Below are 26,585 nucleotides of genomic sequence, written 5' to 3'. Positions count from 1 at the left end.
AAACAATTAACTTCTGGTACAATCTCAAAGAATCCCTACCATTTGCTGTATTTGGATCCCATCGAGGGTCTACTCTCACTGGGAACACTTTTTCCTGGTATACATCAACAGCATCTAAACTATTTGAGTTTGCATGTTCTCTCACAGCCTCTTGTCTACCTACTTGAGTCAACAACACTCTTTCTTCTGCGGTCAGCAACATTTCTATCAACTGCTTCAAATCCATCCAACTAGGATTATGTGTCAGAATGATACCTTCAACCAGATTTGCCATGCCCCTTGGATCTTCTGTCCAAGCGGGGCGGGCCTTTTTGATATTCAAAATATCTAGAGAGGTGAAGGGTTTATACTGAAACAGATTCCTAGTTCCAAACCTATGGTTCCCTTGATCATCTGGAGAAATGGGCACCAGCTGTGGTGACTCAACTTCACTTAACTTTCCATACCTACGAGCCCTTCTCATTTGCTCCAATTCCTCAAGTGCCTGTGCTTTTGCTCCATTCAGATTCCATTCACTTTCTTCCGGGGGTAGGTATGGTCCGAGGCTAGAACCCATCACAGGCTCCCGCACAGGGACTCTAGCAGCTGCAGTGGGGTGGAATCTCCCCATTGCACCTCCCCCTTTAAGTGGTGACAGTGGAGGATAGAGGGCAGGTGTATATGGGCGAGCCGGCATAGGTTCATGGGCCGGATCCCCTGAATTTGGATAGGGGAGGTACTGCCTTCCCCATTTCTTTCCCATTGGGGTGTCAATTTCCCTTTGGGAATCACCTGAACCAACTCCTCTCTTCCTCTCGGTCATCACATCATCCACATTCATGCATTCACATTCTCCCAACCATTCAGGTTGTTTTCGCACCACATCATACCAAGCAGAGATGTATTTGAACTGATTTGGATGCACGTCTGCAACAAATCTATAAACACTTAAAATCAGAACAGGATCGAGTGAACCTTTGGAAGGCCACTGGGGAGTGAGGGGAAATGAGACCCATTCTAACTCACACAACGCACGCAACTTATTTGGCCTCATTCCTTTCTCAGTAGTGTACTTCTTAAATTGCTCAAAATTATTTAACATACATTGGAGGGGGGTCATGGACCCTCCCGATTCTTTTGATTCTTTCCCACCCATGGTGGTATGTAAAAAAACCAATTTCCTAATGGAGTATGCCCCCGGACCGTGTTTGGATCACCCGTGCACGTCTTGTTACTAGGGTTTGCCTCCTAGACCCGATTGGATCTCCCTTTTCAGGTCTTTCCTAGAGCTCTTTTCTCCCTATGGGGTTCTCTTGGTTCCCAAGGGATTCCTACGGGACCTGGAACTATCTTTACAATTTAAAACTTCCCTCCCCGCAAAGCTTCTTCTTTCCCACCCACTGGGGTGTGAAAGATCAACCCAACAACAACAACAAGCGGTTCAAGAGGTATACTTGCCTAATTTTCGTCCCGTCCCGCGGCGGCCGCCTTTCCACGAGTGGTGGTTGTCTCACAACTTCTGTTTTGGAGGAGAGCACGCCTTCCCTTACCTCGGGTGATGTGAAGGGAACCACCGGTCTTTACCTCTATTAAGAGGCCGTGGCCACGTCTCGGTGCGGACCGTACGCAGCACCCTGGAAGGGGAGGGAGCACGCCTTGCTCCCAAGAGCAACTCCGAGTGGACTTCAACAGAGTCTTGGCAAAACTACAAATCCCAAAATTTCGAGCCCCACGTTGGGCGCCAGAAATGAAAGGGGTGATTTGGGAATTCCCCCCAATCACTCTATAAATTGCCGGGTTCTTACCAAGCTGTTATGAGTCATCACTCGGAGTCCAAAGGTTGAGGACAAAAACACCTTTATTTGTAGCTACAGGTAGACGATGACCACACGTAGTGGTGGGGTCAGTAAAGATCGTCTCCCCCGACTCAAGCTCTGGGGTCCTTTTTATACCCTGGTTGTTTACAGATTTCTAGTTCCTCTTTCTGAACTAAATTTTACTGGAAATTCCCAGTTCAGTTTGTGGTGAGCTAGAATTTCCTGAGTTGTCAACAACTTCTAACCACAACTTTCGACAGGTGCAAGCAAAACACATGTAATTTATATATTGCATACATTTCTCAGAATCGGCTGACCACAACTGAATTCTTGCTTAAACATAAACACATGATGTCCTAAGACAGCAAGTTTGCAAACTTTATACTTATGGGGGACAGACTGATCCCTGGATTTTTAAAGCAGACAGGCATTCTAAAATGGAGTCACTTTGGCCAAGGCCAAGTGACCCCTTCACGCGGCCCTCCAAGGTAATTTACCTGGCCCCTACCCTCAGTTTTAGACCTAGGCTCGCCCAAAATTTGAAATCACTTGAAGGCACACAAAAACAACTTTCCTAATTAACTTGACTATCTCATTGGCCAGAAGCATGTCCACACTTCCCATTGAAATCCTGATAGGTTTATGTTGGTTAAAACTGTTCTTATTTTTAAATATTGTATTGTTCTTTCATTGTTGTTGGGGGGTTCCTTCCTTCCTTCCTTCCATCCATCCATCTGTTTTGATAATCTGGATTATATGGCAATGTAGAAGGGGGCTAAGTGTTCAAACCAATGGATTTATCTGATCCTGTAACCCAACTGAGATCTATCAGATTCAAATATTTCACAACTGAAGTGATTCTTCTAAAGCAGTTAAAGGTTTACGTCAGCTGCTACCAACCTTCAGTTGTGAGAGGATTAGCCACTAAGAGGATATTTTGCTTCACTGTAAGTATTCCTGACCAAACCAGCCTAACTATCTTGTGTACGTAAAGGAATCAATCATGCAATCTTGCTTTACTGGTTTTGCATGTGCTCAACGCAGTGCCGCTACAGTAGTTTGCTGCACTCTTAAACATTTTCTCAGTTGTCCATACTGAAAACATAGCTACCATGATGAAGCTACATCAATATTACTCTTCTAATGAATTCTCTTTCAAGCATGTCTATTTGGTGTAAGTATTTATGATGGACAAACAGAGAACTGCAAACCATCTAAAGCTTGGAACAAATATTTCAATATTGAGCTAGGAAACCAAGCTGATTAACCCATTAATGTCTTTTCCCAGTGGCACATGGTATCAACTATTGGGGAAGAATAGATTAGCTGTCTGTGACGTTATGAAACAGAAGTTGTCCTGGTATTATCTACTAATAAAGGATCACAAATTGCTCCTTAAAACTATTGTAGTAAGTCACAGAGTTCATTGAGGAATTAGGAAAACAAAACATCCAGCTCTGATCCGTATAACTGTTTTTTTAATCCCAGACTTTATTGGAAAAGATATAAAAACAGTAATCCATAAAAATTTCAAAACAGCAAAATTATACCAAGAAGCTCCCAATATGACAAATAATGTCTAGGTTGCAGTCTGAATGAAAATGATTGGCTAGGTTTCTTTTTAAGCTTAAGGCAGGATGCATAGTGATTACCAGAGGAACACAATGGTGAATTGGCATCTGAATGCCAAGGGAAAACATGCAAAGTTTATTGTACTGGTTTATACAAGCAACTTTATTAGAGTCTTGTGGCAAGGTACATCAGTAATCTGTAATCAAACTAACGTTCTACCTGTCTAAAGGAAACAAGTGGGTTTCTTCATGATGCACTATGAATTACAAACCATGTTTCTTTGGGAGTGTCTTCCCACAGGCTTCCAGAGAAACCCTCATTCACAAGAGGCTTACTGAAAATGCTCACCACTCCCTGCTGTGCACCTCTACACATGCTGATAAAAATAACTTTGATTTCAACAGCTCAAGAACAAATGCATCAATGTATTCCATTACAAAAGAAAGAGGGGGAAACTTGCTTAAATTAGAAAAGAACATTAGAGTACATCACTTTCGCAAAATTGTTTTCTAGCATTGTTTTAGTGTTCAAAGCAGCAACTAGCATTTTCCACTCTGCCAACAATTCTGAAATAAAAAGTTTACTTTCTACCAACCCACAGCATTACCTATATAACCAGATGTCCCAATTCTACTTTCAAGTTTAAGAAGGCTCACTTTTTTCCCAAAAGGAATGACGTGATTCAGCTATGTAAAGGATTAATATTATGATAAAATTTTCTTTGGTTATAGAATAGATTTAAAGCAGGATTTATTACTTTTAAGAAGTCAGCTAAAATACCACAGAATTCTAAATAGTACTTCCATACTAAACCAGCATGTAATTTTAAAGTTGTATTGTCATGCTTTTAAAATCTATTTACCTTCTTTCACTCTAAAATGCTTTTATCAAAATATTAAAGTAAATGATTTTTAACATAATCCACAGAACACTGTGGTAATTCTGCAGATAGTAGCGGCCAAACCCAGAATACCTTCTCTGTTTAAATGCTATCCATTGCCTTAAATTCACTGAGTGCTTGCACTGGGTTAACATGCTTCTTCTGAGAAGCTCGCTTGATTTTGGTCTGCGTTTCATCTTGTTTCTCTCGCTTGACTAGTGGTTTCTTCTCTGGAGCCTTCATTTTCCAAGACACAGCTGGAAGGTTCAGAGAAGCCATCCCTTGAGATTTCTGGTACTTAGTGGACGCCACATAAGAAGCCTTCACTGTTTGTACCACGGCATTCATTAGGTTCTTTGCAGCTTGAATCAGAGACATAGCACTATCCACCTAAAATAAAACAAGCAAGAAATCCCCTTAGCTTTAAATAACATCCATAATGCAATCTACTAGGTAAAGGAGAAAAGTAGTGGTCCTCTTATTATAGGAAATCAATAAATTGAAAAACTATGTTTTATATAATCAAAGGTTCATTCATGTTTCCTCTTTGGTAGGTTGAACCCCTTTCTCATACAAAATGAGTTTATGGTGAAAGTTAATGTGCCTTAGAAACAGTGGGGTGATGGGAGAAAAAGACTTGGTAGAGTACTAGAAAAAAGGGTCCATCATAATGGTTAAGCAAATATTCGAGTGCAAGGTATTTTGGAGAACAGACTAGAAAGGGAATGAACTAAAGATGCTTGCATACAGTGCAATAGGCTGGATTAAAGTAATATTTTTATTATTTAGGAAAAAAATCAGTTGATGCAGAGCTCTTACATCTAGTAAGGTTTAACATGGATTGTGATATCTACCTAAGTGATTCACCAACGTAACTAACAGATGGAAATAAAAACCTTGACTGTACACAGGTTTCTAACAAGTTTCTACTATGTCAAAATAGATTTGTGTCAGTAGTTGATGTGACCACTATGCAATACTTGCATTTATCTTGGATAAGATTGTTCATCTGCCAGCCCTGATATGTATCATATTAACTTCTGTACAGGAACCTTCACATCACTATGGTGTCAAAAAAACATGCAAATCCACTCAGAAAAAAAAGAGAGAATGTGAGAGATTTGGAACAATGTTCAGAACCTGTGAAAAAAGGAAGCACAAAGCCTAATTGTTGGTAATCTTTCTCCTTACTAACTGGTTAAGGCTCTTAATGGCCTAAAAATGAGTAGTGAAATTAACAGAGAAAAGCTGCCCCTGTTTTTCAATTTCTTGAGGGCCACAAATGTAAACCTAGATAGTATGGAAGGAGAATCAAAGTCAGTGTAATCCACTCCTATTTAGATTCTGGTAATTTTGGGTGGGGTTGAGGAGCCTTCCTATATGTACTGTAGCAAAGTCCCTCTGGATAAAAATAGCAAGCAAATTATATGGAATTCCTGACCTCTTCTGCAATTTTAACTCCCCCTCCCTGCACCAGTTTTTCAAAGTCTCAAATAAGTGTCTATACCACAAACAACAATTTAATGGGAAGACAGCAGATATAGCAAGAGTTAACAGGATACCTACAATTCTGACATACATGCTTTTCAGTGTATATTAAATCACATTTTATGAATTCTAGCTTGGATAGAAATGCATAAGGCAAATCAGTTTTTTACAGTCACAGTGAAACCCAAAGGAACATGTTATTTGCTGTCAAACTACCAAATATGCATCCATCGATTGCCAAATCACCTTTCAAAAAGGGCATGGCTTGCAGAGAAGCACAACAATACATGTTGTGTTTTTTACAATGACCATTTATTTCCTTCCTGGTGGTGGTAGGAAGCTGAAAAAGAAGCCTATTGTCACATGAAAAGTAGTTTTCATTTAAGTGGCACTTGATTTGTTTTTGCTTCACAGTTTGTGGTTATTCCCCAAAGACAGGATTTACTGTTACCATGTTATTTCTAGTAGCTATCATCAAAGTTTAATGAATGGAACCTTTCCTTTCTCCCATACCCATGTAGTCTGCTTTATTTACTGTGGAAGTAATTGTCTCAACTTGTGACGGTGAGAGCAGCTTTTAAAAAACTGCTACAAAAACAAAACACACAACATTAAACAATAACACTGCTGTCAGATGTTTGCTATACCACTGGCAAGGATATGCAAAGGGCTACTAGGATTTCCATTTCACCAGTTAAGGTTTAGGTAATCTGCTAGTGAATGTGTGCCAAATTGTTATTTGATTAACAAATGCTGTTTTTGAATAGACTGGTTAGTGAAAGGAAAAAGTCAAAGTAGCTGCTCTGGGAAAGACTTAGTTCAGTGGAAGAAGAGACAGAATCCTCGACTTTGAAAAGCTGACAGAAAAGTGTAAGCTATAAGATGTTACCTTAAGTGTTAGAGAAAATGGCGCTGCTGTATAAGAGCAAGTGGACACATGCCCTTGCTTACCTGGCTTCATACTTTTGCCACTCTGCAAACCTTATTTGAAGATTAGAAATGGTGCAGAATTCCTACTGTTTTGGGGTGTAGTGGGTGCAAATGAAATTTATCAGAGTGCATGGAAGTGCAGAGACACTGAACAATGGGAGAGGCTTTGAGACTTTGGCAGGGGAGCTTCAAATAGAAGAAAGAGCACATATCTGTATTCAGAAAGCAATGCCATGCCATATGAAATCAGTGTTAAGTATCATTTCAAAGCAGAACTTGCTTCTTTTATGAATAACAGGAAACTAGAAACACGAATCTATAAAAAGTTACAGCAACGTGCAATTATGTCTCTGACATAATGGTAATATATAACAATCATGGCTCTAATTGGAAGTGTTGTAAAAAAAAACCCTGAAGATGATCCAGTGATCTTTCCAAAGGGAGAGTGAACCCAACACTGGCAACAGAAGAATGCAGTTTATTTAGAATTTTATTGTATATATTTGTGTATAAGTTGATCTCATGTATAAATTGAGGGCAGAATTTGGGGCCAAAATTTTGATGTGACCCGAGAGTCATTATTTTGATTAGTCAAGAGTCATTCTGTAAGAGGGGAAAGCACCAACGTTGTCTCAGGGAACCTGCTGGATGTTATAGCTTCTCCCCCACCCAGGCAATAATAAAGGGCAAAACAAAGGGGGTTGGTGCTTCTTTTAGGTGCCCTTGGGACTGACTAACATCTTGCCCTTTGCTGTTCTACTTAGAGATGGTTCTTCTATTGCTAAATTCACATTGATCCGTGGATAAGTTGACTTAGATTTTGAGGTCAATTTTTTTACTACGATTTCTAGACTTTAACACGAGTAAGTTTGTGTGCCTGTCAAATGTAGAAGAAACGAAAGTAGAAATCCAAGAAATGTACGAACCCCTGACACAACGAGTTCTCCTCCAAGGTTTTGGACCTCTGCCTTCACTTTGCTACAGATGTTCAGTTGGTGGCAGTACAAAGCAATACGTTGCAAATAAGCCAGCAGGTCTTGTTTGCAAGCAGAGTCTGGGCACTGAAAAAAGGTATGGAATTTAATGCAGAGAAGCTGAAGAGAACAACATTGAAAACAATAACATAAATGATTCAGGTAATAAAAACACTCTCATCTTGTTAACAGAAGTGTTCCACAGTACAGAAAGAGAGCCTACCAAACAGCAATGGTAAGCTCACTCCACAGTTTACCAATGATTTTAGTTCATGCATATTACATAGTGTGTTATTTTATCTACTTTTATTTAAAGAACATAGCATTATTTTACTATTTCTGGGCCTGGCAGTTCCATTTTATTCTCTTAAGTTGAGCTTCATGGCTAGGTGGGAACCCAAAGGCTGGTCCAAGCAACATTCTAAGGAAAGGTATAACAATAACATTCTTTGCATGCATTGCCAATGGAAACTTCTACTAAGAAATATAGCTGTATGGCTATGGACATACAGCCCAAAAACTCAACAGCAACCCAGTGATTCTGGCCATTAAAGCCTTCACCAACACATAATTAAAGTATTTTTTGTTTTTAGCTCCAAACATTGGGCAAGTATTTGGTAGACTTTTACCATGTGGAATGGTAAGCTGGAAGGGAATGGCAAAAGATGGGAGTGTTTTGTGATGACCACACATTTCAGGCATCCTCAAACTACGACCCTTGAGCTGTTTGGGCCTCCAACTCCTAGCCAGCCTGTTCAATGGTCAGGAATTCAGAGTTGGAGACCCGAACAGCTGGAGGGTCGCAGTTTGAGGAGGCCTGGCAAATGCTGTTCAGTTTCAATTTGCACAATTGGATGTTCACTGCAAGACTAGATCTGTATTAGAAATTCATTACATTCTAACACTTCCGTTTAAAATGAGGAAGAGTACAAACGTATACCTTTAAAGCATTGACATGTTTAGCACTGCATAGAAGAGAGCTACATCTGAGTACAAAATATATTAAGCATTGATATTTGACAAAACCAAACCACATGCACAGTGTGAAGTGAATTAAAAAAGGCAAATGCATTAAGATAACAATAGAAAGGAGAACGGAAATGAATTAAGTTCTCCAAAGGGAGGAAAATTCATCTAAATGGTAAGAAAGTATTATCTAACTGCAAATGGAAAGACGTTTCCCCAATGTGATGTAGCTGCAAGAAGCAAAATGCTGAGACTCCTAGTGGGGCATGCACAGTGGCAAACTTATTTATTCTGCAGTGTCCTAAAAGGATCTATGGTTTTGTGCTCTGTGACTAGATTTCTTAAGTCTCCTGAACTTCCAATGAGATCCAGAACACTTTGTGGGGCTCTACAATAAAGGTGTCTCTCTAATATGAAGTTAGATTTAACCTATCAAGTGTTTATGGAGATAAGTTTTCATAAATGGAAACTGAAACACAATAGGAGCTTGATTTGCTAGAGAATGCTCGGATATGTACTGAGGAACATGTTTCTTTTTAAAAAAAATGGCTTAGAAAGATATGGAACTGGATACAAACAGTTGAAAACAATGGCTTGAAAATAGAAAAAACCTCTGCATCCCAACTACAGCATCTGAAATGAAAGCAAAGCCTCAGGAAATATTCAAAATGAAAATAAAAATATGGAGGTTTTAAAAATTCAGCTAAGCATTACAAAAGACATTTGCATAGATCAATAAAGAAACTAACGAATAGAGAACTTAATATTTTTAGACATAAAGATGCTATACTACAAACAGGATTTTTGTACTTGTGAAACTAAAACTCAAGATTAAAGATGAACGGAAGGTTTGTGAAAACTTAGTCATAACATACATGATCGGCAATGGTCCGTCCTAGTTTATCCATTCTTGATCCAGCTTCTGCAATTTTTTTGGCAGCACTAATCACATCAGATGTATTCTTTAGTGGTCCTTTACCTCTGAAGGGTGGGAAAAAACATGGTATTTGTTCACTATCTTCATGAACAGACTGCTTGATTTGGTGGCAAGGATATTTGCATGTGTGCTGTTCAAATTATAAAATCAAAAACTATATGGGGAATGCCCAAATGCTCTGGTACTATTATTACTTCTTTAGATTCCAACCTATAATAAAGAAATCCCCAGGTAAATCATAATGGTCAGATAATTATGTTTTGGGAGGAATGATTCCATTATTGCTATATGCAAAATAAATCCTCACTACTCAAACATTAAGTGCCTTCACCTTATTACATTTGATTTGAAACAAATTGCATTTTAGCCTGGGGTTCAGATTACAAACCAAATATAAGCTGTTCTTAAATGCTGCAAGTTGCATTAAATCAACTTAGAAAATTTACATTTTAAATCTCAGAAAACATGGCTTTTCTAGTAATTTTAAGTTTATTCAGCTATGCACATGGTGGACTAACATTTCCATTTCTTATACAACCTTTCACCTGACATTAATAACTAAAGTTTTTTGAGTTATAATACTGTGTTGAGAATTAAAAGAAAAAGAAAATAAAACTGAAGTTTGATTTCTTGAACCATCAGGAAGGCTGGAGGACCAATAAAGACCTGTGGGTTAAGTCCTTGCACCAATCTGATAAGAGGCAGAAGTCCCTAAAATGTCCACTCTCTCTCCCTTCAGTTTCTCTTCATAGTCTTGCTAAATTGGATAGAGGCAGTGAATAAAAAAAGAATAGGGAGAGCATGGAAGGTTTTTTTTTAAATGTATCCCTCGGGTAAGCAATGATTGCTCCTTCAGCCTCTCTAAAATGACCATTTAAGATATCAACCTCTTATTCCTAGGTAGGCTGAAAGAACAACCCACTACATATGGGATAAATCTAACCCTCACCTCTTGGGTGGGTCTAACTATCACTATCCTATTGTAACAATTCTTGAAGAACTATCCCTTCCTGAACCAATTTGTATTTGTCAACTTTATAATGGCAGACAAAAATGGATAGCTCCTTCCATCTCACTGTTTTACAAACACCCTAATGATACTGATACTCTATAAAATTTAGTAATCTCCATGAATTGAGTTGAGCATGCCCAGACATGTCATAGTCTTGGTACTTTAGCATACATAAATATAACTTTTTATCTAGCTTGAAATGATTTGTTTAGATGGGGTTGTTGTATGTTTTCTGGGCTGTATGGCCATGTTCTAGAAGTATTCTCTCCTGACGTTTCGCCCACATCTATGGCAGGCATCCTCAGAGGTTGTGAGGTATGGAGAAACATTTGTTTAGATGCTTTATTGCCCACAATTTTAGGATGGTAAAAAACAAATGAGGATTCTTATAATTCCATAAACCTTTTTCTTCACTGAATGGAACTTGGCACTATGTTTCAATCTGTTTTTTTTGTATTTATATGTTTTAACTGTTTTATAATTTGAGATGTTTATATTTATGATTTGTATGTATAATGCGGAATTGAATTTTTGCCATACTCTGATTCCCTTTGGGGTGAGAAGAGCAGGATATAAATATAGTAAATAAATAAATGTAAACTTTCACATGCTACTTTTTCTCAAAGGAAGAACTGGATTTGGACATAATGTGGGCATTCTAAAATGTGAGCCCTAACTCTCAACCACAGTAACTTTGGTATAAAGGATGGATCTATAATGAATGTAAACATCCCTTTCAAACTTGCAAGATTTGTTTTAATGGATAACAGTGTCAATTCAGAAACTCTTTCAGCTGATGTTATTGCTACTATCAACATTACTCTGAAAGACAGGAAATGTAGTTCACTAGTTTAAATGAGGACTTGGTTAACATATTTAGCACCAGACTGAAATCCCAAGAAGGGAATCTGTGAACTGTTGGTACTGCCTGTAAATTAATCCCTTTAAGAAATCTTTTCACATGAAGGTGAGATAATGGGTTTCTCTTTACTGCCCAGAACTGTGGCTTGAGCTGACACTTGTCTTTTCAATATGTTAGGCCTCAAACCCTTTAGTCAGACCAGATTGCAGAAAGGCCAATTCATCCTTGACTGATAAAGATTCATACAACTCAGTGTTGTTCACACTCCCCCTTTCAGAATGCTTTCCAGGTATCTTAATAAATCTGTGGAGTGTATTATCATCTAGATAATAAGATAGTATTTGTAACTGAATCTCAGTAGCTTTAACATTTTTTTCCACTCATTTTCCAAGTGGTTAATTTCAACCAACCTGGATTAGGATGGTGGATTGAACCTCTTACTTTGCAGCAGGCTCCTTTTATTTAGGTGAAATAGCTGACAGCTGCTCACTTGACTGTAATGCCTTGCCTGGCTGGACATTCGGTTTCCCTGCTTCTTTCCATCTTTCAAGTTGGAAGGGGAATAATTTTTAAAGCTTTAATTCCCTACTCCAATTCTTTTTTTTTTTAAGTCTTACTGTGATATCCCACTTCTGCAGAGAGAGGTCCTCTTGGCTTTGCTTTCACTTGAAGATAGAAATATTTTCTTTAATTTTAACTATGAAATTTGAGTTTGTGGCACATTCCTCACTGGCGTGCTGATCTTTTGTGCCCATCTGTGTTTGTTGCTCTTCTTTTGTGACTGTATGCTTTTGCTCTTCGGGGAGTTAAGTAAATTATTTTTTTTCCTCTGCTTATCACCTCCTTTTCTCAGAAGACAAGTGGCAATAGTCTTTGTCTTCTCCAGATTAATTTGTTTCTGCTTCTTTTTATCGTCTAACTACTAAAGTCATTGTTAATTTGTTTATAAATTAGACTGATCAATTAAGGTTTTTCGAGAGGTTAAATGAAGAAATAGTGCTATACCGGGAAAGACAGATTAAAAGCTCGAAGGGCTGGCTAGACAGGAGAAAGGAAACTGAAAGGAGATAGAGGAATCAATGGTTTCAATGGAACAGAATTTTTAGGAAGTCTAGAGCAAGTTGAAGCAAGAGGTAAACCCACAGATAGTGACTGCTCCTCCAGCTTACCTGTGATTATTTAACATAGCATGAAGTACAGCTAATACATCATGATAAATATAAAAAATATCATATTAAAGCAGAATATTCGTTGCCATTAAAATGTAACAAAGATTTGCACACATAAAACAATGTAACACCTTATCATAGTTTAAAGCAGGGGTCCCCAAACTAAGGCCAGGGGGCCGGATGCGGCCCTCCAAGGTCATTTACCTGGCCCCCGCCCTTATTTATAATATACATTTTTTTATATCAGTTTTAATAATATAATATATTGTATATACTTATGATATTGATAATAATATTATCATTTTATACAATATAATACTAATTATAATACCATATAATAATATTTCTTATATGTTATATATTACATATAATATTACAGTATAGTGGCATAGTTCAATATAGTAATATATAATGCTAATATTGTGTTATGCTAATAATATAATATATTGTATGTACATACAGCTGCTCTGAGTTCCCTTCGGGGTGAGAAGGGTGGGATATAAATGTAGTAAATAAACGTAGTAAATGAATAAATAAATAATTTTAGACTTAGACTCACCCTGAGTCTGAAATGACTTGAAGGCACACAACAACAACAACAATCCTAATTAACCTGACTATCTCATTGGCCAGAAGAAGGCCCACACTTCCTATTGAAAGCCTGATAGGTTTATGTTGGTTAAAATTGTTTTCATTTTTAAATATTGTATTTTTCTTTCGTTGTCATTGTTGTTTTGCACTACAAATAAGATATGTGCAGTGTGCATAGGAATTTGTTCGGGTTTTTTCCCAAATGATAATTCGGCCCCTCAACAGGCTGAAGGATTGTGGACCGGCCCTCTGCTTTAAAAGTTTGTGGACCCCTGGTTTAAAGTTTCTAGAAGAATTTTTAAGAAGTATGTGTCTAGTGTCAGAAAGACATTATAAACAGGCCTTCTCTGAGGAGGCCATTCTATACCAAGAGAACTACTATTAAAATGTCCCCTTTCTCATTGTTGCCTGGTATAATTTACTTGCCCCCTTAAGTTTTGAAGGTCTAACTGAGCATTCTCAGTTGGGCTGGAAACTAGAAGCCAATGAAGCTAACAGATTCACATATATTGTTCATAATTCCCAGACCCAGTTACTACTTTAGCAATCTTGCAGAATTCCAATCTAAGTTACTGGACTGCTTTTCAAATACAGCAACACACATAAAATATTTTTATAAACTCAGATGGGAAGTAACCACTGAAGAACGGTTATCTTTATCTAAATAAGATAATATAGTTGGGATGCTGGCCTAATCTTGTAACAGAGACTCTGGCCCTCAGAGGCACACTCCTAAGTTCAAAAGATGGGTTAATGAGCACAGCCCAAGTTCAAGTTATGAGAATACAACAGCCCTCAGAACAGACTGACAACCATGAACCTGGATCAACAAACCACCCACGAACAATATATCAAATATGCATGGATTGCACTAGTTTCTTGGCTCCTAACCAATCTATTACTAAGCCTGGCAGTAGTATCACCATTTCCATAACCTAGAATGTACGAAAAAATGACTGTAGAGTTTTATGCTACCCACCAGACTTTAAATATCTGGATGATCTCATTCATTTAAGATATATGTAAATGTTACATAGCATGGAAGACAGAGAATCCTAGATACTACAGCATAAATGCTACACAGTCTTATTACTAAATCTTGATAATGGCTATCCCACTATAAATGGAACTGCCAGAGAGCAATGCCACCTGCTCTCAATTTGGAGTCTCCCCAGAAAAATATTATGCTTGCTGCTCTTGAATGACACAGCCATCTATAGGAACTTCTTTCACTCCAGGAAGAGGTCATCCCTCAGATTGATTCATTTTCAGGTCTGAGCTTTGGTAAAATGAGCAAGTTATTGGCAAGACAGACTTGCAAAGAAGTTAAAAACAATACTGATTGCAATATGTTATGGCAGTGGTTCTCAGCCTGGAGTCCCCAGATGTTTTTGGCCTTCAACTCCCAGAAATCCTAACAGCTGGTAAACTGGCTGGGATTTCTGGGAGCTGTAGACCAAAAACATCTGGGGGTCCCAGGTTGATAACTACTGTGTTATGGTAATATTTAGAAATCAATGTTACTTGAAATAGGCTTGTTAAATAAGGAATGCAAAATTGCCTCTAAAACAGTTTACTTAAGTAGCAGAGCCATGAAGAATCCTTACCTGGTGAAGTCTGTCATTTCCATCATAATCATGCACATTTGTTTGGCCAGAACAATAATATCATTACCACTGTCATCCCATTTAGAAACTTCAGCATCCAATTTACTCTTCTCTTCCTGGAAGCTGGCAACTTGTTCAGCAATTTTTGCCTTTTGTTCTTGAGGGAGCTGAGCCATGATAGCCTGAAATGAAGAATTGCTCCATTCATAATTCTTTTCATTCATTAGCATGGGGCCTTTTCAGGTTCTAGTAATTTATAATGGGAAGATTAAATTATAATGGGTTGACAGGAGCATTTCTTTTCATCTTGATCCAAACTTTGTGACTATATAAATTATCTATTAAAATTATAAGGAAAGAAAATATCAAGAAAGAAAGTTACTTAACAAAAAGGCTGTCATCTAAAGCATTACTAGAAGAAAATTACTAGGAGCCTTAGAAAGTTTAGTTTCTTTTTCTCTTTTCTTATCCTCTACAATCCTTTTCACAGAAGGCACTTCAAATTGCTATAGCATTCACTATATATGAAAAGTACAGTCAGCTGAAGTGAACATTTTAAATATACATTTATTGCTGAAATCCTACTTGCATACACTGATCAATGTTGTGTTAAGAATATGAAAGAAAGATTTAGAAGTATACTATGCAATAATATCATGCTGACCTTAAACACAGTTGAATTTAAAAAAAGATTAGACACTTGCTACCTATAAAGGATGTAAGGACTTTTTCATTGTTAAAACAAATTAGAGAGGAACAATATTATAGGATTTATGAAATGCTAAGGGGGGTAGACTGAGACATTTCCTTGCAAGGGCATGGCTATCCACACGCAAATTTGCCTGTAAGTGGGTAAACCACCTGCACTGTCAAGTGGCATGACTTCTAAACAACAGAGCCACTTGAATCAAGCACCTGCCTTTTGTAATAAATCTTTTCCCTTAATTATCCCTGTAGTGTTCTTTGTGCACTGCACATATGCAAGCAAAAACACAAGAATAAATAAAAACAAAACAACCAGTTACACTTGCTCTATCTTTAAAAATACAGTTAGTTATTTATGATTTTGATGAAATTTGTCAAATTTGATGGTTAGTATAAAATACAGGTGTAGTGATACCTGGTTGCTTAAAGTACAGTAGATAATTGAATATTTATGTTCAGCTCTGGCCCCAGCCTTTTCAAGTAATCCAAAAAGAAACTGGGTACGTTTCAAAATAAGATTTAAATGCATAACATTTAAGATACGGTTAAAAGAATTGTGACAGTGTAGAGAAAAAAAAATCTTCATCATGCAAAGGGGGCAGGAACATTCTGCTATCACAAAGAAGAGAGATTAACTACTAATATGTGTGTCTGAAGGAAGATCAAAATATAATATCTCCAAAGGCAGCCTTTTATATTCGGGCTAGGTTATTTTTTTTTTAAGCTTCCCAACATAGTGCATTTCCTGATAAGAGATATATTCTTCTTTCCCTTGTTATCATGGGGAAGGTTTAAAGTTTTATTATTATTATATTATTAAAGTCAAGGGAATGTTAAAGCAGAAGGCAGATTACATGCTCCTCTAAATCTGTGCTTGGCATACAGAATACATGTGTGTATGGGTGTGTGTGGTGAAGACCAAATGTGCATATGAGAATATCATTAAAAGCACATAACTTTTATCATAGTAGAAGCAATTTCATAAACAGCCAAGTCTCAGGGGCTTCATGCCATGGATTTTGATTTACCAAAGAACTAAGAGTGGGTCCAAAAGTAATGAATTACACAGATCAAATTGCCTAGAGTCTGGAGTTTAACTACTGTGACATGGAAAAGAAGAGAAGATTATACATATGTGTGATGACTTTACAACTGAGTCATTCTCTAATGCAAGAGAGGTGTCATTATTTTCTTACAGTTTAAATTTCTTCCACCAGATTCCTAATTGAAGACAAGATGTGAACACTAATGGAAAGTCAAGGAAAAACAGAAGCCAGATTCCATTCTCTATATCAGAAACAGTTAATCCGATGCTTTCTAGATGTTTTGCATTACAAGCCATTGTGGCCAATGTTCAGAGATCATGGATTTGCAGGCTAAAGTACCTAGAATATATAATGTGGCATGCTCCTGTTCAACTGTAGAAATATTTATATTAAAGAAGAACAAAAACAAATAACATATAAGATTTTACTAAAAAAGAGAGAGGAGTGCTAATTGTAGATTATTGTTGATAGTCTTGTTGAGACCTGAAAAGAGTAACCATAACTGTTCTCTTACTCTTGCACTTTGGCCAGCGATAAGTTGGTCATCTTCAGTCTGAACGCTAGTCCTACTTCTGACATCAAAGTCTTCCGTCTCAAAGTCTGAATCATCCAATTCTTCAGGAGTCTACAAAAGCAATTGAAACACAAATCAAACATAAGAACAAATTTCTCAGAGTTATTTACTCTGGAATGCAGTGAACTTTGGAATGCAAACTAAACACGAAATATTTGTGAAGCTTGCTGACAAAATGTTAACTCAATTGCGCAAACTTAATACCATTGTTACATTTCTGCAATGCATTGGCAGTAGTGTTATGGAAAGGATGGATAAAAACATTCACACAGTTTAAAGAAATACAAACAAAAAGTGTGGGCTTTTAAAGATTTGAGATAAACACTGGACTAAACTGCACTCATTAAATAGAGCCTCTAAAGTTTCTTTTGGTATTCTAACAGGTTTTAAAAGTATGTGGGGGACAACTTGAGGGAAGAAAATGGATGGATTTCAACTAGTTTTATAATATTTTGATGGTTATTTGGTATAAAAAAATCTCCTGGAAAAAATGGAGCTGGCAGTGGGCAGTTATAAACTCTGGGACACTGTGGGATATATGCAGCTACCAGGACACAGTTTGCCCATTACTGGTTTATTTGTTCATTCACCTAAGTCTAAGTTAATGCCGCCACAGCTCTACCAAAGTGAAATTAGTGGTTTTTACTCCACTAATACAAGCTCACAGACTTGCTGAAATCTTTCCATGGAGCGCTGGTCAAGAACCTCTGATTTATAAGGAGATTGTGAATTGTCCAAGATCACCTACTGGATTTCCATGGCTGAGTAGGGATGTGGGCCCTGGCCTTCCAGTGTCAGAATCCAAGGCTCAAACCATTACCCCACAATCGCTTTCAATCTCAGCTTTACATGATTTCAGTATTCCCTTTTCATGCCTGCTCAAGTAGTTGACCTTTTGCTTCCTAACAAAAAAGCCTTGTAAAACATCTTGATCATTTCACTTAAAACTTCAGTTCCATTTTGTTTATTCTCAAAAATTATTATCTAAAATCTATAAATTGAAACTATCAAAACATGGATAAAATTAGATGAAAACTTTCACATATTCAACTATATAATGAAAATTCAAGGAAAACCACAGCACACTTTTGAAGAAAAAATGCAAGCAGATCCATTAAATTATTTCTCTGAGGAGGGTTGTATAACACAAGAAATACACCACAGAAGCATTGCTTTATACACAAAGCATAGGTATGCCTAAAGATTGATATATTGATCAAGGGCCTGACTTGAGTTTTCAATGACAGAGAGAATTCATACAGGAGAAAGATGCTCCTGAAAATACTATGCCATTTTTGAATCTTTGTAGGTTCAGACATCAAACAGAACAGAACAAAGAACGATGAAATTCACCACATCTTAGGTTTCCACTACCTTGCCACAAAAAGCAGGGGGAGGGGAATTATTAGCAACTATCTCTAGATATTTCACTTACTCCACCACAAAACCGCAGACTAGTACAAACTATACTGTGAGAAAGATCTTGACAAGTTTTAATTATCTTGTTTCAGTGCTTTGTTATATTTTATTGTTACTTTTAAGCTGTCCTTAAAGGGTAGACTATAAATGACAATAAAACAAAGAAATAGGTAATCATTTTATGTACCCGGTGAAACTTCTGCACAACTTCTCAATGACAATTCACATAAATCAGATTGTGGCAGTCATTTATGGAGGCAATGATGAACTAAATCCATTGAGCCAACTAGTGGAAATGCTTTAAACACAACTGACAGCATTATTACTTTCCAATATAATAAGCCTTTTGTGATTATCATAAAGCAATGGCACCTGATTTGTGGTTAAAAGTATGGAAAATGACCAAAACGGTTGAATAGCATGTAGGGATTGCACTTAATGAGTAAAATATGGAGTCTAATTATGTAACCAATATGAAGCTTTAGTTTTATACAAATATGGGTAGGATTTACTGGAGCTGGTACTTCATAAAATATTGTTTTACTTACTCTGATCATCAGGACTGCTTTTCTGATGTCACGAATTCCATCATATACCAGTCGTGAGGCATCAATAAATTCATTTTCATCCATTGGCTGAGCAGGGTCAGAGCTCAGTGCTTCCACAGCAGCTTCCACTTGTTCACTAAAACGTGGCATAACTGAAGAACATACAGGAAAACCAACTTACAACCAAAATACAAAGGACAAGTATTTTGAGGTGACTATACTGAAAAGTAGTGTTCATTTAGCAATGAAATTTGTATATTATTTCCCCTCATTTCAACATTGATTAAATTTATTTCATTTCTCTAACCTGCATTTCCAGAATCAATTATATGCATATGCTCAATCTCTATGGGTGAAGAAGGATGAGGGAGAGGAACCCTGAATGAGGCACATGCACCTTCAGAAAGGTCCCTGTATGATGTGGAGGGAGAGATGAGGAATCCCACCTCACCTGTGCCATAAAGGTTGCAATCACGGTTGGATTAATGTTGGCTCTATACACCCCTTTTTGAAATGCACATAAGAAAGATAGTGTAATGAAGTATGAATTTTGGTTTATAGATATTATGTTTAATTGTGTGTATATGTTTTAAAAGAATAAGTATTAGAGCTATCAGTGCGTGGGGGATGGTAGCCAGCTCAGCATCCTGAGGCAGGCTGCCATAGTAACGAGGGCGGAGCCAACCGCCGTTTAGAGAAAAAGAGCAGACTTTAAAAAGAAATTCAGTCTGTGATCTGAGAGTCACAGGGAATAGACTGGTTCCAGGTTTAGGGAAACCAGGGAAGTTCAAATCTCAGTCTGTGATCTGAGAGTCACAGGGAATAGACTGGTTCCAGGTTTAGGGAAACCAGGGAAGTTCAAATCTCAGTCTGTGATCAGAGGAATCACATGGAAAGACTGGTTCTGAGGTGGTTGGAACCAGGGAAGTTCAAATGTCAGTCTGTGATCAAGGAATCACAGGGAAAGACTGGTTCTAAGGTAGTGAGAACCAGGGAAGTTCAGATCTCTAGTTTGAGTCATTTTAAATAGGTCAAGTGACTTATTTGAGTTAGTAGTGGAGTCTGAGTGATAAGGGGAAGCAATCCCAGTTAGATCCAAAGTGATCAGTTGATAGCATTGGTTGTAAGAGAAGAAAAAGGTTTAAACTGCTCAAGGAAAGGAGAAAGTCCTTTGAGAGGGAATTCACCATATGTTATTATTGCAACTGTTGAAGAAAGTGTACCTCTAAGTGAGAAACAACATTGTAACCACTAAGCTCTGTGCCTGAATAAACTTATTGTTCTTTCAACATCCAAGCCTTTGTCGCATATATTCTAAACTAAGTTATGCTACCATCTAAAGTGAAGAAGAAAGAAAAAAATAAAAGGTCTCCTCCCTGAGTCTTTGGTGGTCCGCACATTGCTGAAATAGGAGGGACCTCGTTGTCAATTGGGGCCGCCACGTTACAAACTGGTGGCAGTCATTATAAATTCGTTACAAATTGGTGGCAGCGGGTGGATAAAAAGATTTCCCCTGCCTGAAAGAACCTTAGTCGTTCTTAGTCCTTTACAGATAGATATCGGATTTTTGGCATTATTCTACAAAACATTCGAAGAAGAATTAACCCCACTCCTAAAGGAAATTCTAAATGGCATATTAGAAAGTAAACAAATACCAAAATCATGGAAAAAGCGAATATAATACTTATACATAAGGAAAACACTGACCCTACAGAAACAAATAATTATAGACCAATCTCCCTATTAAATAATGATTATAAAATATTCACTTTAATAATGGCTAATAGGCTAAAATATTTCTAAAAGATTGGGTATCAGAGGACCAGGTTGGTTTTCTACCAAAAAGACAAATTAGAGATAACATTAGGATAATAATCAACACACTTGAATACTATGAAGTGCACAATGAAAAAGAACTGGTCCTGTTATTTATAGATGCTGAAAAAGCATTTGACAAAATAAATTGGGACTTATTTTTATTATTACAAGAATTAGATATAGGCCACAATTTCCAAAACGCAATAAAAGCAATCTATACAAACCAAGAAGCAGCAATCATTATAAATGGGAAAGAAAGTAAAAAAAACAAAAAAAAACCCAATTAGTATAAAGAGAGGTACAAGGCAAGGTTGCCCGATCTCACTCCTACTATTTATAATGATCATGGAAATGTTAATGAAAGAGATAAAAGATGAAAAAAATTTAGAGGGATTAAAAATAAGAAATCATTGTTATAAAATTAGGGCATATGCAGACGATGTGATCTGCATAATAGAAAACCCATTGGAGAAACTAAATTTATGGATACAAAAAAATAGAAAAATTTGGAAATCTCACAGTCTTTAAACTAAACAGAGGGAAAATCAAAATAATGACTAAAATTTTGGATAAAAAGAAGAATGAACTATGGAAAATGGGTGTAATAGTGGTGAAAAATATTAAGTACCTAGGAATTCAATTAACAGCAAACAACTCAAAATTACTAAAAAATAATTATGAAACAACACGGACAAAAATTCAGACGGACCTAGAAAAATGGAAATTTCTAAATATCTCTCTAATGGGACGTATTGCCATAATAAAAATGATGGTCCTACCAAAATTACTATTCCTATTCCAATCCCTCCCAATTATAAGATCTGATTATATATTTAAAAATGGACTAAAGACATCAGTAAATTCTTATAGAAAAATAAAAAAGCTAGAATAAATTTAAAATTATTAAGGGATGACACAAAGTGAGGAGGATTAGGCCTTCCAGACCTAAAATGCTACTATGAGGAATGTAATCTAGTTTGGTTAAAAGAGTGGACAACATTAAAACATAGCAGATTATTAGCCCTGGAATGGCACAATTATATCTGGTATAATAAAAGAAAAACGGGAAAAAATTAGCAATCATTTCATAAGAGCATCATTAATAAAGACATGGGAAAAATATAAAGATAGATTTTATAACAAAACACCACTTTGGATATCCCCGATTGAAGCTAAGCATAACAGGGAATTTAGTAAAGAAAATTGGTTAACATACCAGCAAATATTAAAAAGGAATAACAATGTATTAACAATAAAAACACAAACAGAAATCAGACGAGAATTTAAACAAACCTCATGGTATCAATACTATCAAATACAAGCGTGCTATAAAGAAGATGAAAAAAAGGGCTTTAATCAAAATTCGGGAAAATGGGAAATCATAATGCAAAAAGATAAATGAATAAAAATACTTTACCAACAACTACTTAATTGGGCAACAGAAGAGGAACAAATTAAGGAGATTATGGTAAAATGGGCCAAAGATATAGGGCACAATTTAAACCTGGAATATTGGGAAGAAACTTGAAGAAAAAACTAAAATATACAGCGGCCATTGATATTAAAGAAAACTGGAACAAAATGCAATACAGGTGGTAATACACTCCTGAAAAATTAGCAAAAATCAACAAAACGAATTCCAACCTATGCTGAAAATGTGGGGGAAAAAATAGGGACATTTTACCACCAATGGTGGAGCTGTGAAAAAGTAAAAAAAGAATGGAAGGCAGTACACCAAATAGCACAAGAAATTATAGGCATGAAATTCAAATTAGAGCCAGAAATGTATCTATTAGGCTTTACAAATCCAAAATTTAATAAAAATGAAGATAGAATCTTTCATATAAGTACAGTGGCTAGACTCACATTAGCAAAAGTATGGAAGGGGAAAAGACGTCCAACCATAGAGGAATGGCTGAGTAAAATATGGGATATAATTCAAATGGATAGCTTAAAACAAAAGTTAAGAGAAGGGAAAAATAATACCGACTGGACATGCTTTATAAAATTTATGAGAAAAAGAAGAACAGACCTTATGATAGACCTGTCCTACATATAAAAATGATCCAAATAGAAGAATATTAAAGAAACGTCAAGAGAACGAGAAAAAAAAAAGAATTTCTGAAACCAAGATGGGAAGTCAAACCATAATCAAGAGCACTACTGTTTTTTTCCCCTATTATTATATTTTGTGTATCTTTTTCTTTCATTTTTTCCATATATACACACACACACACACACACACACACATACACACATACATACATACACACACACACATATACATACATATAAATTCTTTTTATATATATATAGATACAGTAGAGTCTCACTTATCCAACATAAACGGGCCGGCAGCACTTTGGATAAGCGAATATGTTGAATAATAAGGAGAGATTAAGAAAAAGCCTATTAAACATCAAAATAGGTTATGATTTTACAAATTAAGCACCAAAACATCATGTTATACAACAAATTTGACAGAAAAAGTAGTTCAATGCGCAGTAATGTTATGTTGTAATTACTGTATTTACAAAATTAGCACCAAAATATCATGTTATATTGAAAACATTGACTACAAAAATGCGTTGGATAATCCAGAACATTGGATAAGCGAGTGTTGGATAAGTGAGACTCTACTGTATATTTATTTATCTTCCCCCCTCCCTCATCTCTTCATCTATCCTCCTTATTTCCTACTATCTCTTAAGTTACTATTTGTTCTCCCACTTTCAAAGTACTATACTCACATGAAATAAATAAAAATGATTACACAACCAAAGATAGATAGATATTGTTGCTTATACATGTGGTGTTAAAAGTAGTGCAACAAAGATATAGCTATGTCAATGCAACAGATGCAGTATTAGTGTAACAGGGTATGGCATATGGATACCAAGTGAAGATCTAATTTTTTTAAGATACAAAAAGGAGGGGCACAATGAAATAGGTGGTTTGCAAATAAAGGTCAAATTTGGGATGATGAAAACTAACACTTTGAAATCCATGCATTTTTAATTTTATGACTAAGGCTGTTTTAAAATGATTATTTGCCACAAAGCAAAAAAAATGTTGAGCACACATGTAAAGAACATTCCAAGAAAGAGTAAAGCTATGCTTTACTTTTGGAGCAAAATGAACTAACCACTGCACCAGGTAAATGTTTTATCTATCATCAGGATCACCAGAACTACCTGATAATGCGATCAATGCTATATTTAATTCAATAGCAAATGTATTCGATAAGCTCCACTAACCCAAGCTCAGTTCAATTTAACAAATAGAGCAGAGATTTATGGCTTTGTCCAAGAATCTTATATTGGTCTCTTCATTGAAACACATTCTGGGAGGGAAGTGGGGATCAAAGTTCTGCAAAGCTTTTGTCTGTGTATGTCATTGTATGGTAAATATAGGCACACTAGATGTAGCATTGACAGGAGCACTGAGTGGAGTATGTAGGATAAATGTGTGGAGGTTAAATAATTCATTTGTAGAAATGAAAGTCCCTTTTGTTCCTTTATAAATGTTCCTTTATAAATGTTCAAACTAAGTACTGCACTGATTACAATACAAATAGAAAACCTATATATAAAAAAGATGCACCAATGTTTTGTGGTATTTCATGTACCACATTGGGCTCTATAGAAAGATATATCAAGAAGTTAATCTAAGCTTTAAATGCTTTATTAGCACAAAACAACATATCTTTTAAGTGCTCTAAAAAAATAACAGGACAAGCCAGACATTCTTTGGAACGAATATAAGATATTTTACAATTAACTCATCCTAATTCAATGAACCCAAATTTACAGCAAGTGTCCTAGCAAATTACTATGGATGTCAGGGCTAAGGGTTAACAGTTACTACATTCTAAAACACCCCTGCAACTTCTTATAGTGCCTTCAATACCAAGGCTACAACCAACACTACAGGAGCAGGATCTGCTTCTGAAATGCATCTTTCTTCACCCCTTTGCAATTTCCACATGCCTCAAGCTACAACTTGGACGGAGCCCCGGTGGCGAAATGTGTCAAAGCACTGAGCAGCTGAACTTGCAGACCGAAAGATCGCAGGTTTAAATCCCAGGAGCGGAGTGAGCTCCCGCTATTAGCTCCAGCTTCTGCCAACCTAGTAGTTCGAAAACATGCCAATGTGAGATCAATAGGTACCGCTCCGGCGGGAAGGTAACAGTGCTCCATGCAGTCATGCTGGCCACATAAACTTGGAGGTGTCTACGGACAACACCGGTTCTTTGGCTTAGAAATGGAGATGAGCACCAACCTCCAGAGTCAGACATGACTGGACTTAACGTCAGGGGAAACCTTTACCTTTTTACAACTTGGAAATGGAATCTGTTTCTCTGACAGATCACATTCTTTCAATGGCTCCAACTGGATTGCCCCAAAAATCCTGTGCAAAGTAGTATTAAGCCTATTAAGTATCCCAATAAAACCATTACAATGTAGTTTATCTTACCTGTGTTTGACAGCAGCTTTGTTGCATCCAAAACCTTTTCTGTATACACCCCAGGTTCATAATTGTCCATTTCTGAAGTGACAACATGAATTACTCTTGCTGCACGACCACGAATTGCACCAGCAGTACGATCTAAACCATCAACATCCTTTTCTTGGAGAGCAATGACACATTTGTTTACATCTTCTAGAATGTGATTCTCTGTTGACAAAAAAACAACACTTGAGATAGTAAGACTTTGCCAGGTTCTGTGTAAATGAATACAAATATGCTATTAAAAATAATTTGATTGAAAGTTCTACTAATAGGTAAGAGCCAGCATGGCGTAACATGATTATGGAGATCATAGTTCAAATCCTTGGTCGGTTATTGAAACCCACTGGGTCAGTCATTGTAACCCAGTTACACTGTCTCAGCCTCAGAGGAAGATAAAGGCAAACTCTCCCTGAACAAGAAAACATGGTAATAGGTTTTCTTTAGAGTAACCATAAGTAGGAATTGATCTGAAGGCACACTACTATTGCTTTTATTACTACTAAAATAAAATCAGGTATGGCTATGAAGAAATAGGGTCTGGTACTATCGCTAAGTAAAAACAAAACATAGCATTGAAGTGTTCCTATTAAGAAAGAACATTTGAAAATCTAAATAACTGATTGAAAACAGAAGTAACCATTCAGTAATTTAAAATGAATTTTATTTAAAATATGGATAAGGAATAAGATGTATACTTGTCAGTGTTCTAAAACTTTCTATAAACTGATCTGGCAGCAAATCAAGAACACCGGGGAAATTAAGGTACTTATAAACATCCTTAAGAACAATTTGATTGTTACAGAATCTGAAGAATGTTTATGGTCCCAGAAAGACGAAGAGGCTGAAGCTTCTACTGGCAATATTTTGTTCATGCTACTCAGGCATCTCTGACAATTTCACGCTTTATGACACTCAGTTTTCCAGATACTTAGGTCTGGCGTTTAAGGTACTAAGTAATACCACTGAAGCATTATGCTGCTTTATGGGAAAGTGAGACTTGCCACTGCAAGAAATATTCTCTTCATGTAATCATTCATCCGTTCCAGGTTGCCAACATATGTTCTTATTCTTGACACTACTGAAGACATTTTAAAACTATCTAATGAAAATCAGAAGTATATAAAATGGCATAGCCAGACTACCACAAGTTTCTTGTTTCAAGTTATCTCATCTTCTAAA

At 36.6% G+C, this 26,585-nt stretch overlaps 1 protein-coding gene across 1 annotated transcript in view; it reads right to left on the bottom strand.

Annotated features, from left to right (window-relative positions):
* Positions 1–3,267: 3,267 nt before the first annotated feature.
* ctnna1 (catenin alpha 1) overlaps positions 3,268–26,585 on the bottom strand; it is a 102,870-nt gene continuing 79,552 nt past the window's right edge. Inside the window, exons 12-18 of the mRNA XM_003215256.4 lie at positions 25,371–25,571; positions 19,077–19,228; positions 17,050–17,160; positions 14,785–14,966; positions 9,482–9,587; positions 7,593–7,727; positions 3,268–4,638 (exon numbers count right to left, since the gene is read on the bottom strand). Coding sequence (XP_003215304.1) covers positions 4,351–4,638; positions 7,593–7,727; positions 9,482–9,587; positions 14,785–14,966; positions 17,050–17,160; positions 19,077–19,228; positions 25,371–25,571 — 1,175 coding nt within the window. The 3' untranslated portion in view covers positions 3,268–4,350. The remainder of the gene's footprint in view (positions 4,639–7,592; positions 7,728–9,481; positions 9,588–14,784; positions 14,967–17,049; positions 17,161–19,076; positions 19,229–25,370; positions 25,572–26,585) is intronic.

Source organism: Anolis carolinensis, chromosome 1 (genome assembly GCF_035594765.1).
Source record: "Anolis carolinensis isolate JA03-04 chromosome 1, rAnoCar3.1.pri, whole genome shotgun sequence".
Taxonomy (NCBI): Eukaryota; Metazoa; Chordata; class Lepidosauria; order Squamata; family Dactyloidae; genus Anolis; species Anolis carolinensis.
Note: the sequence above shows the minus strand (reverse complement) of the source record. Positions and strands in the feature narration are given on the sequence as shown.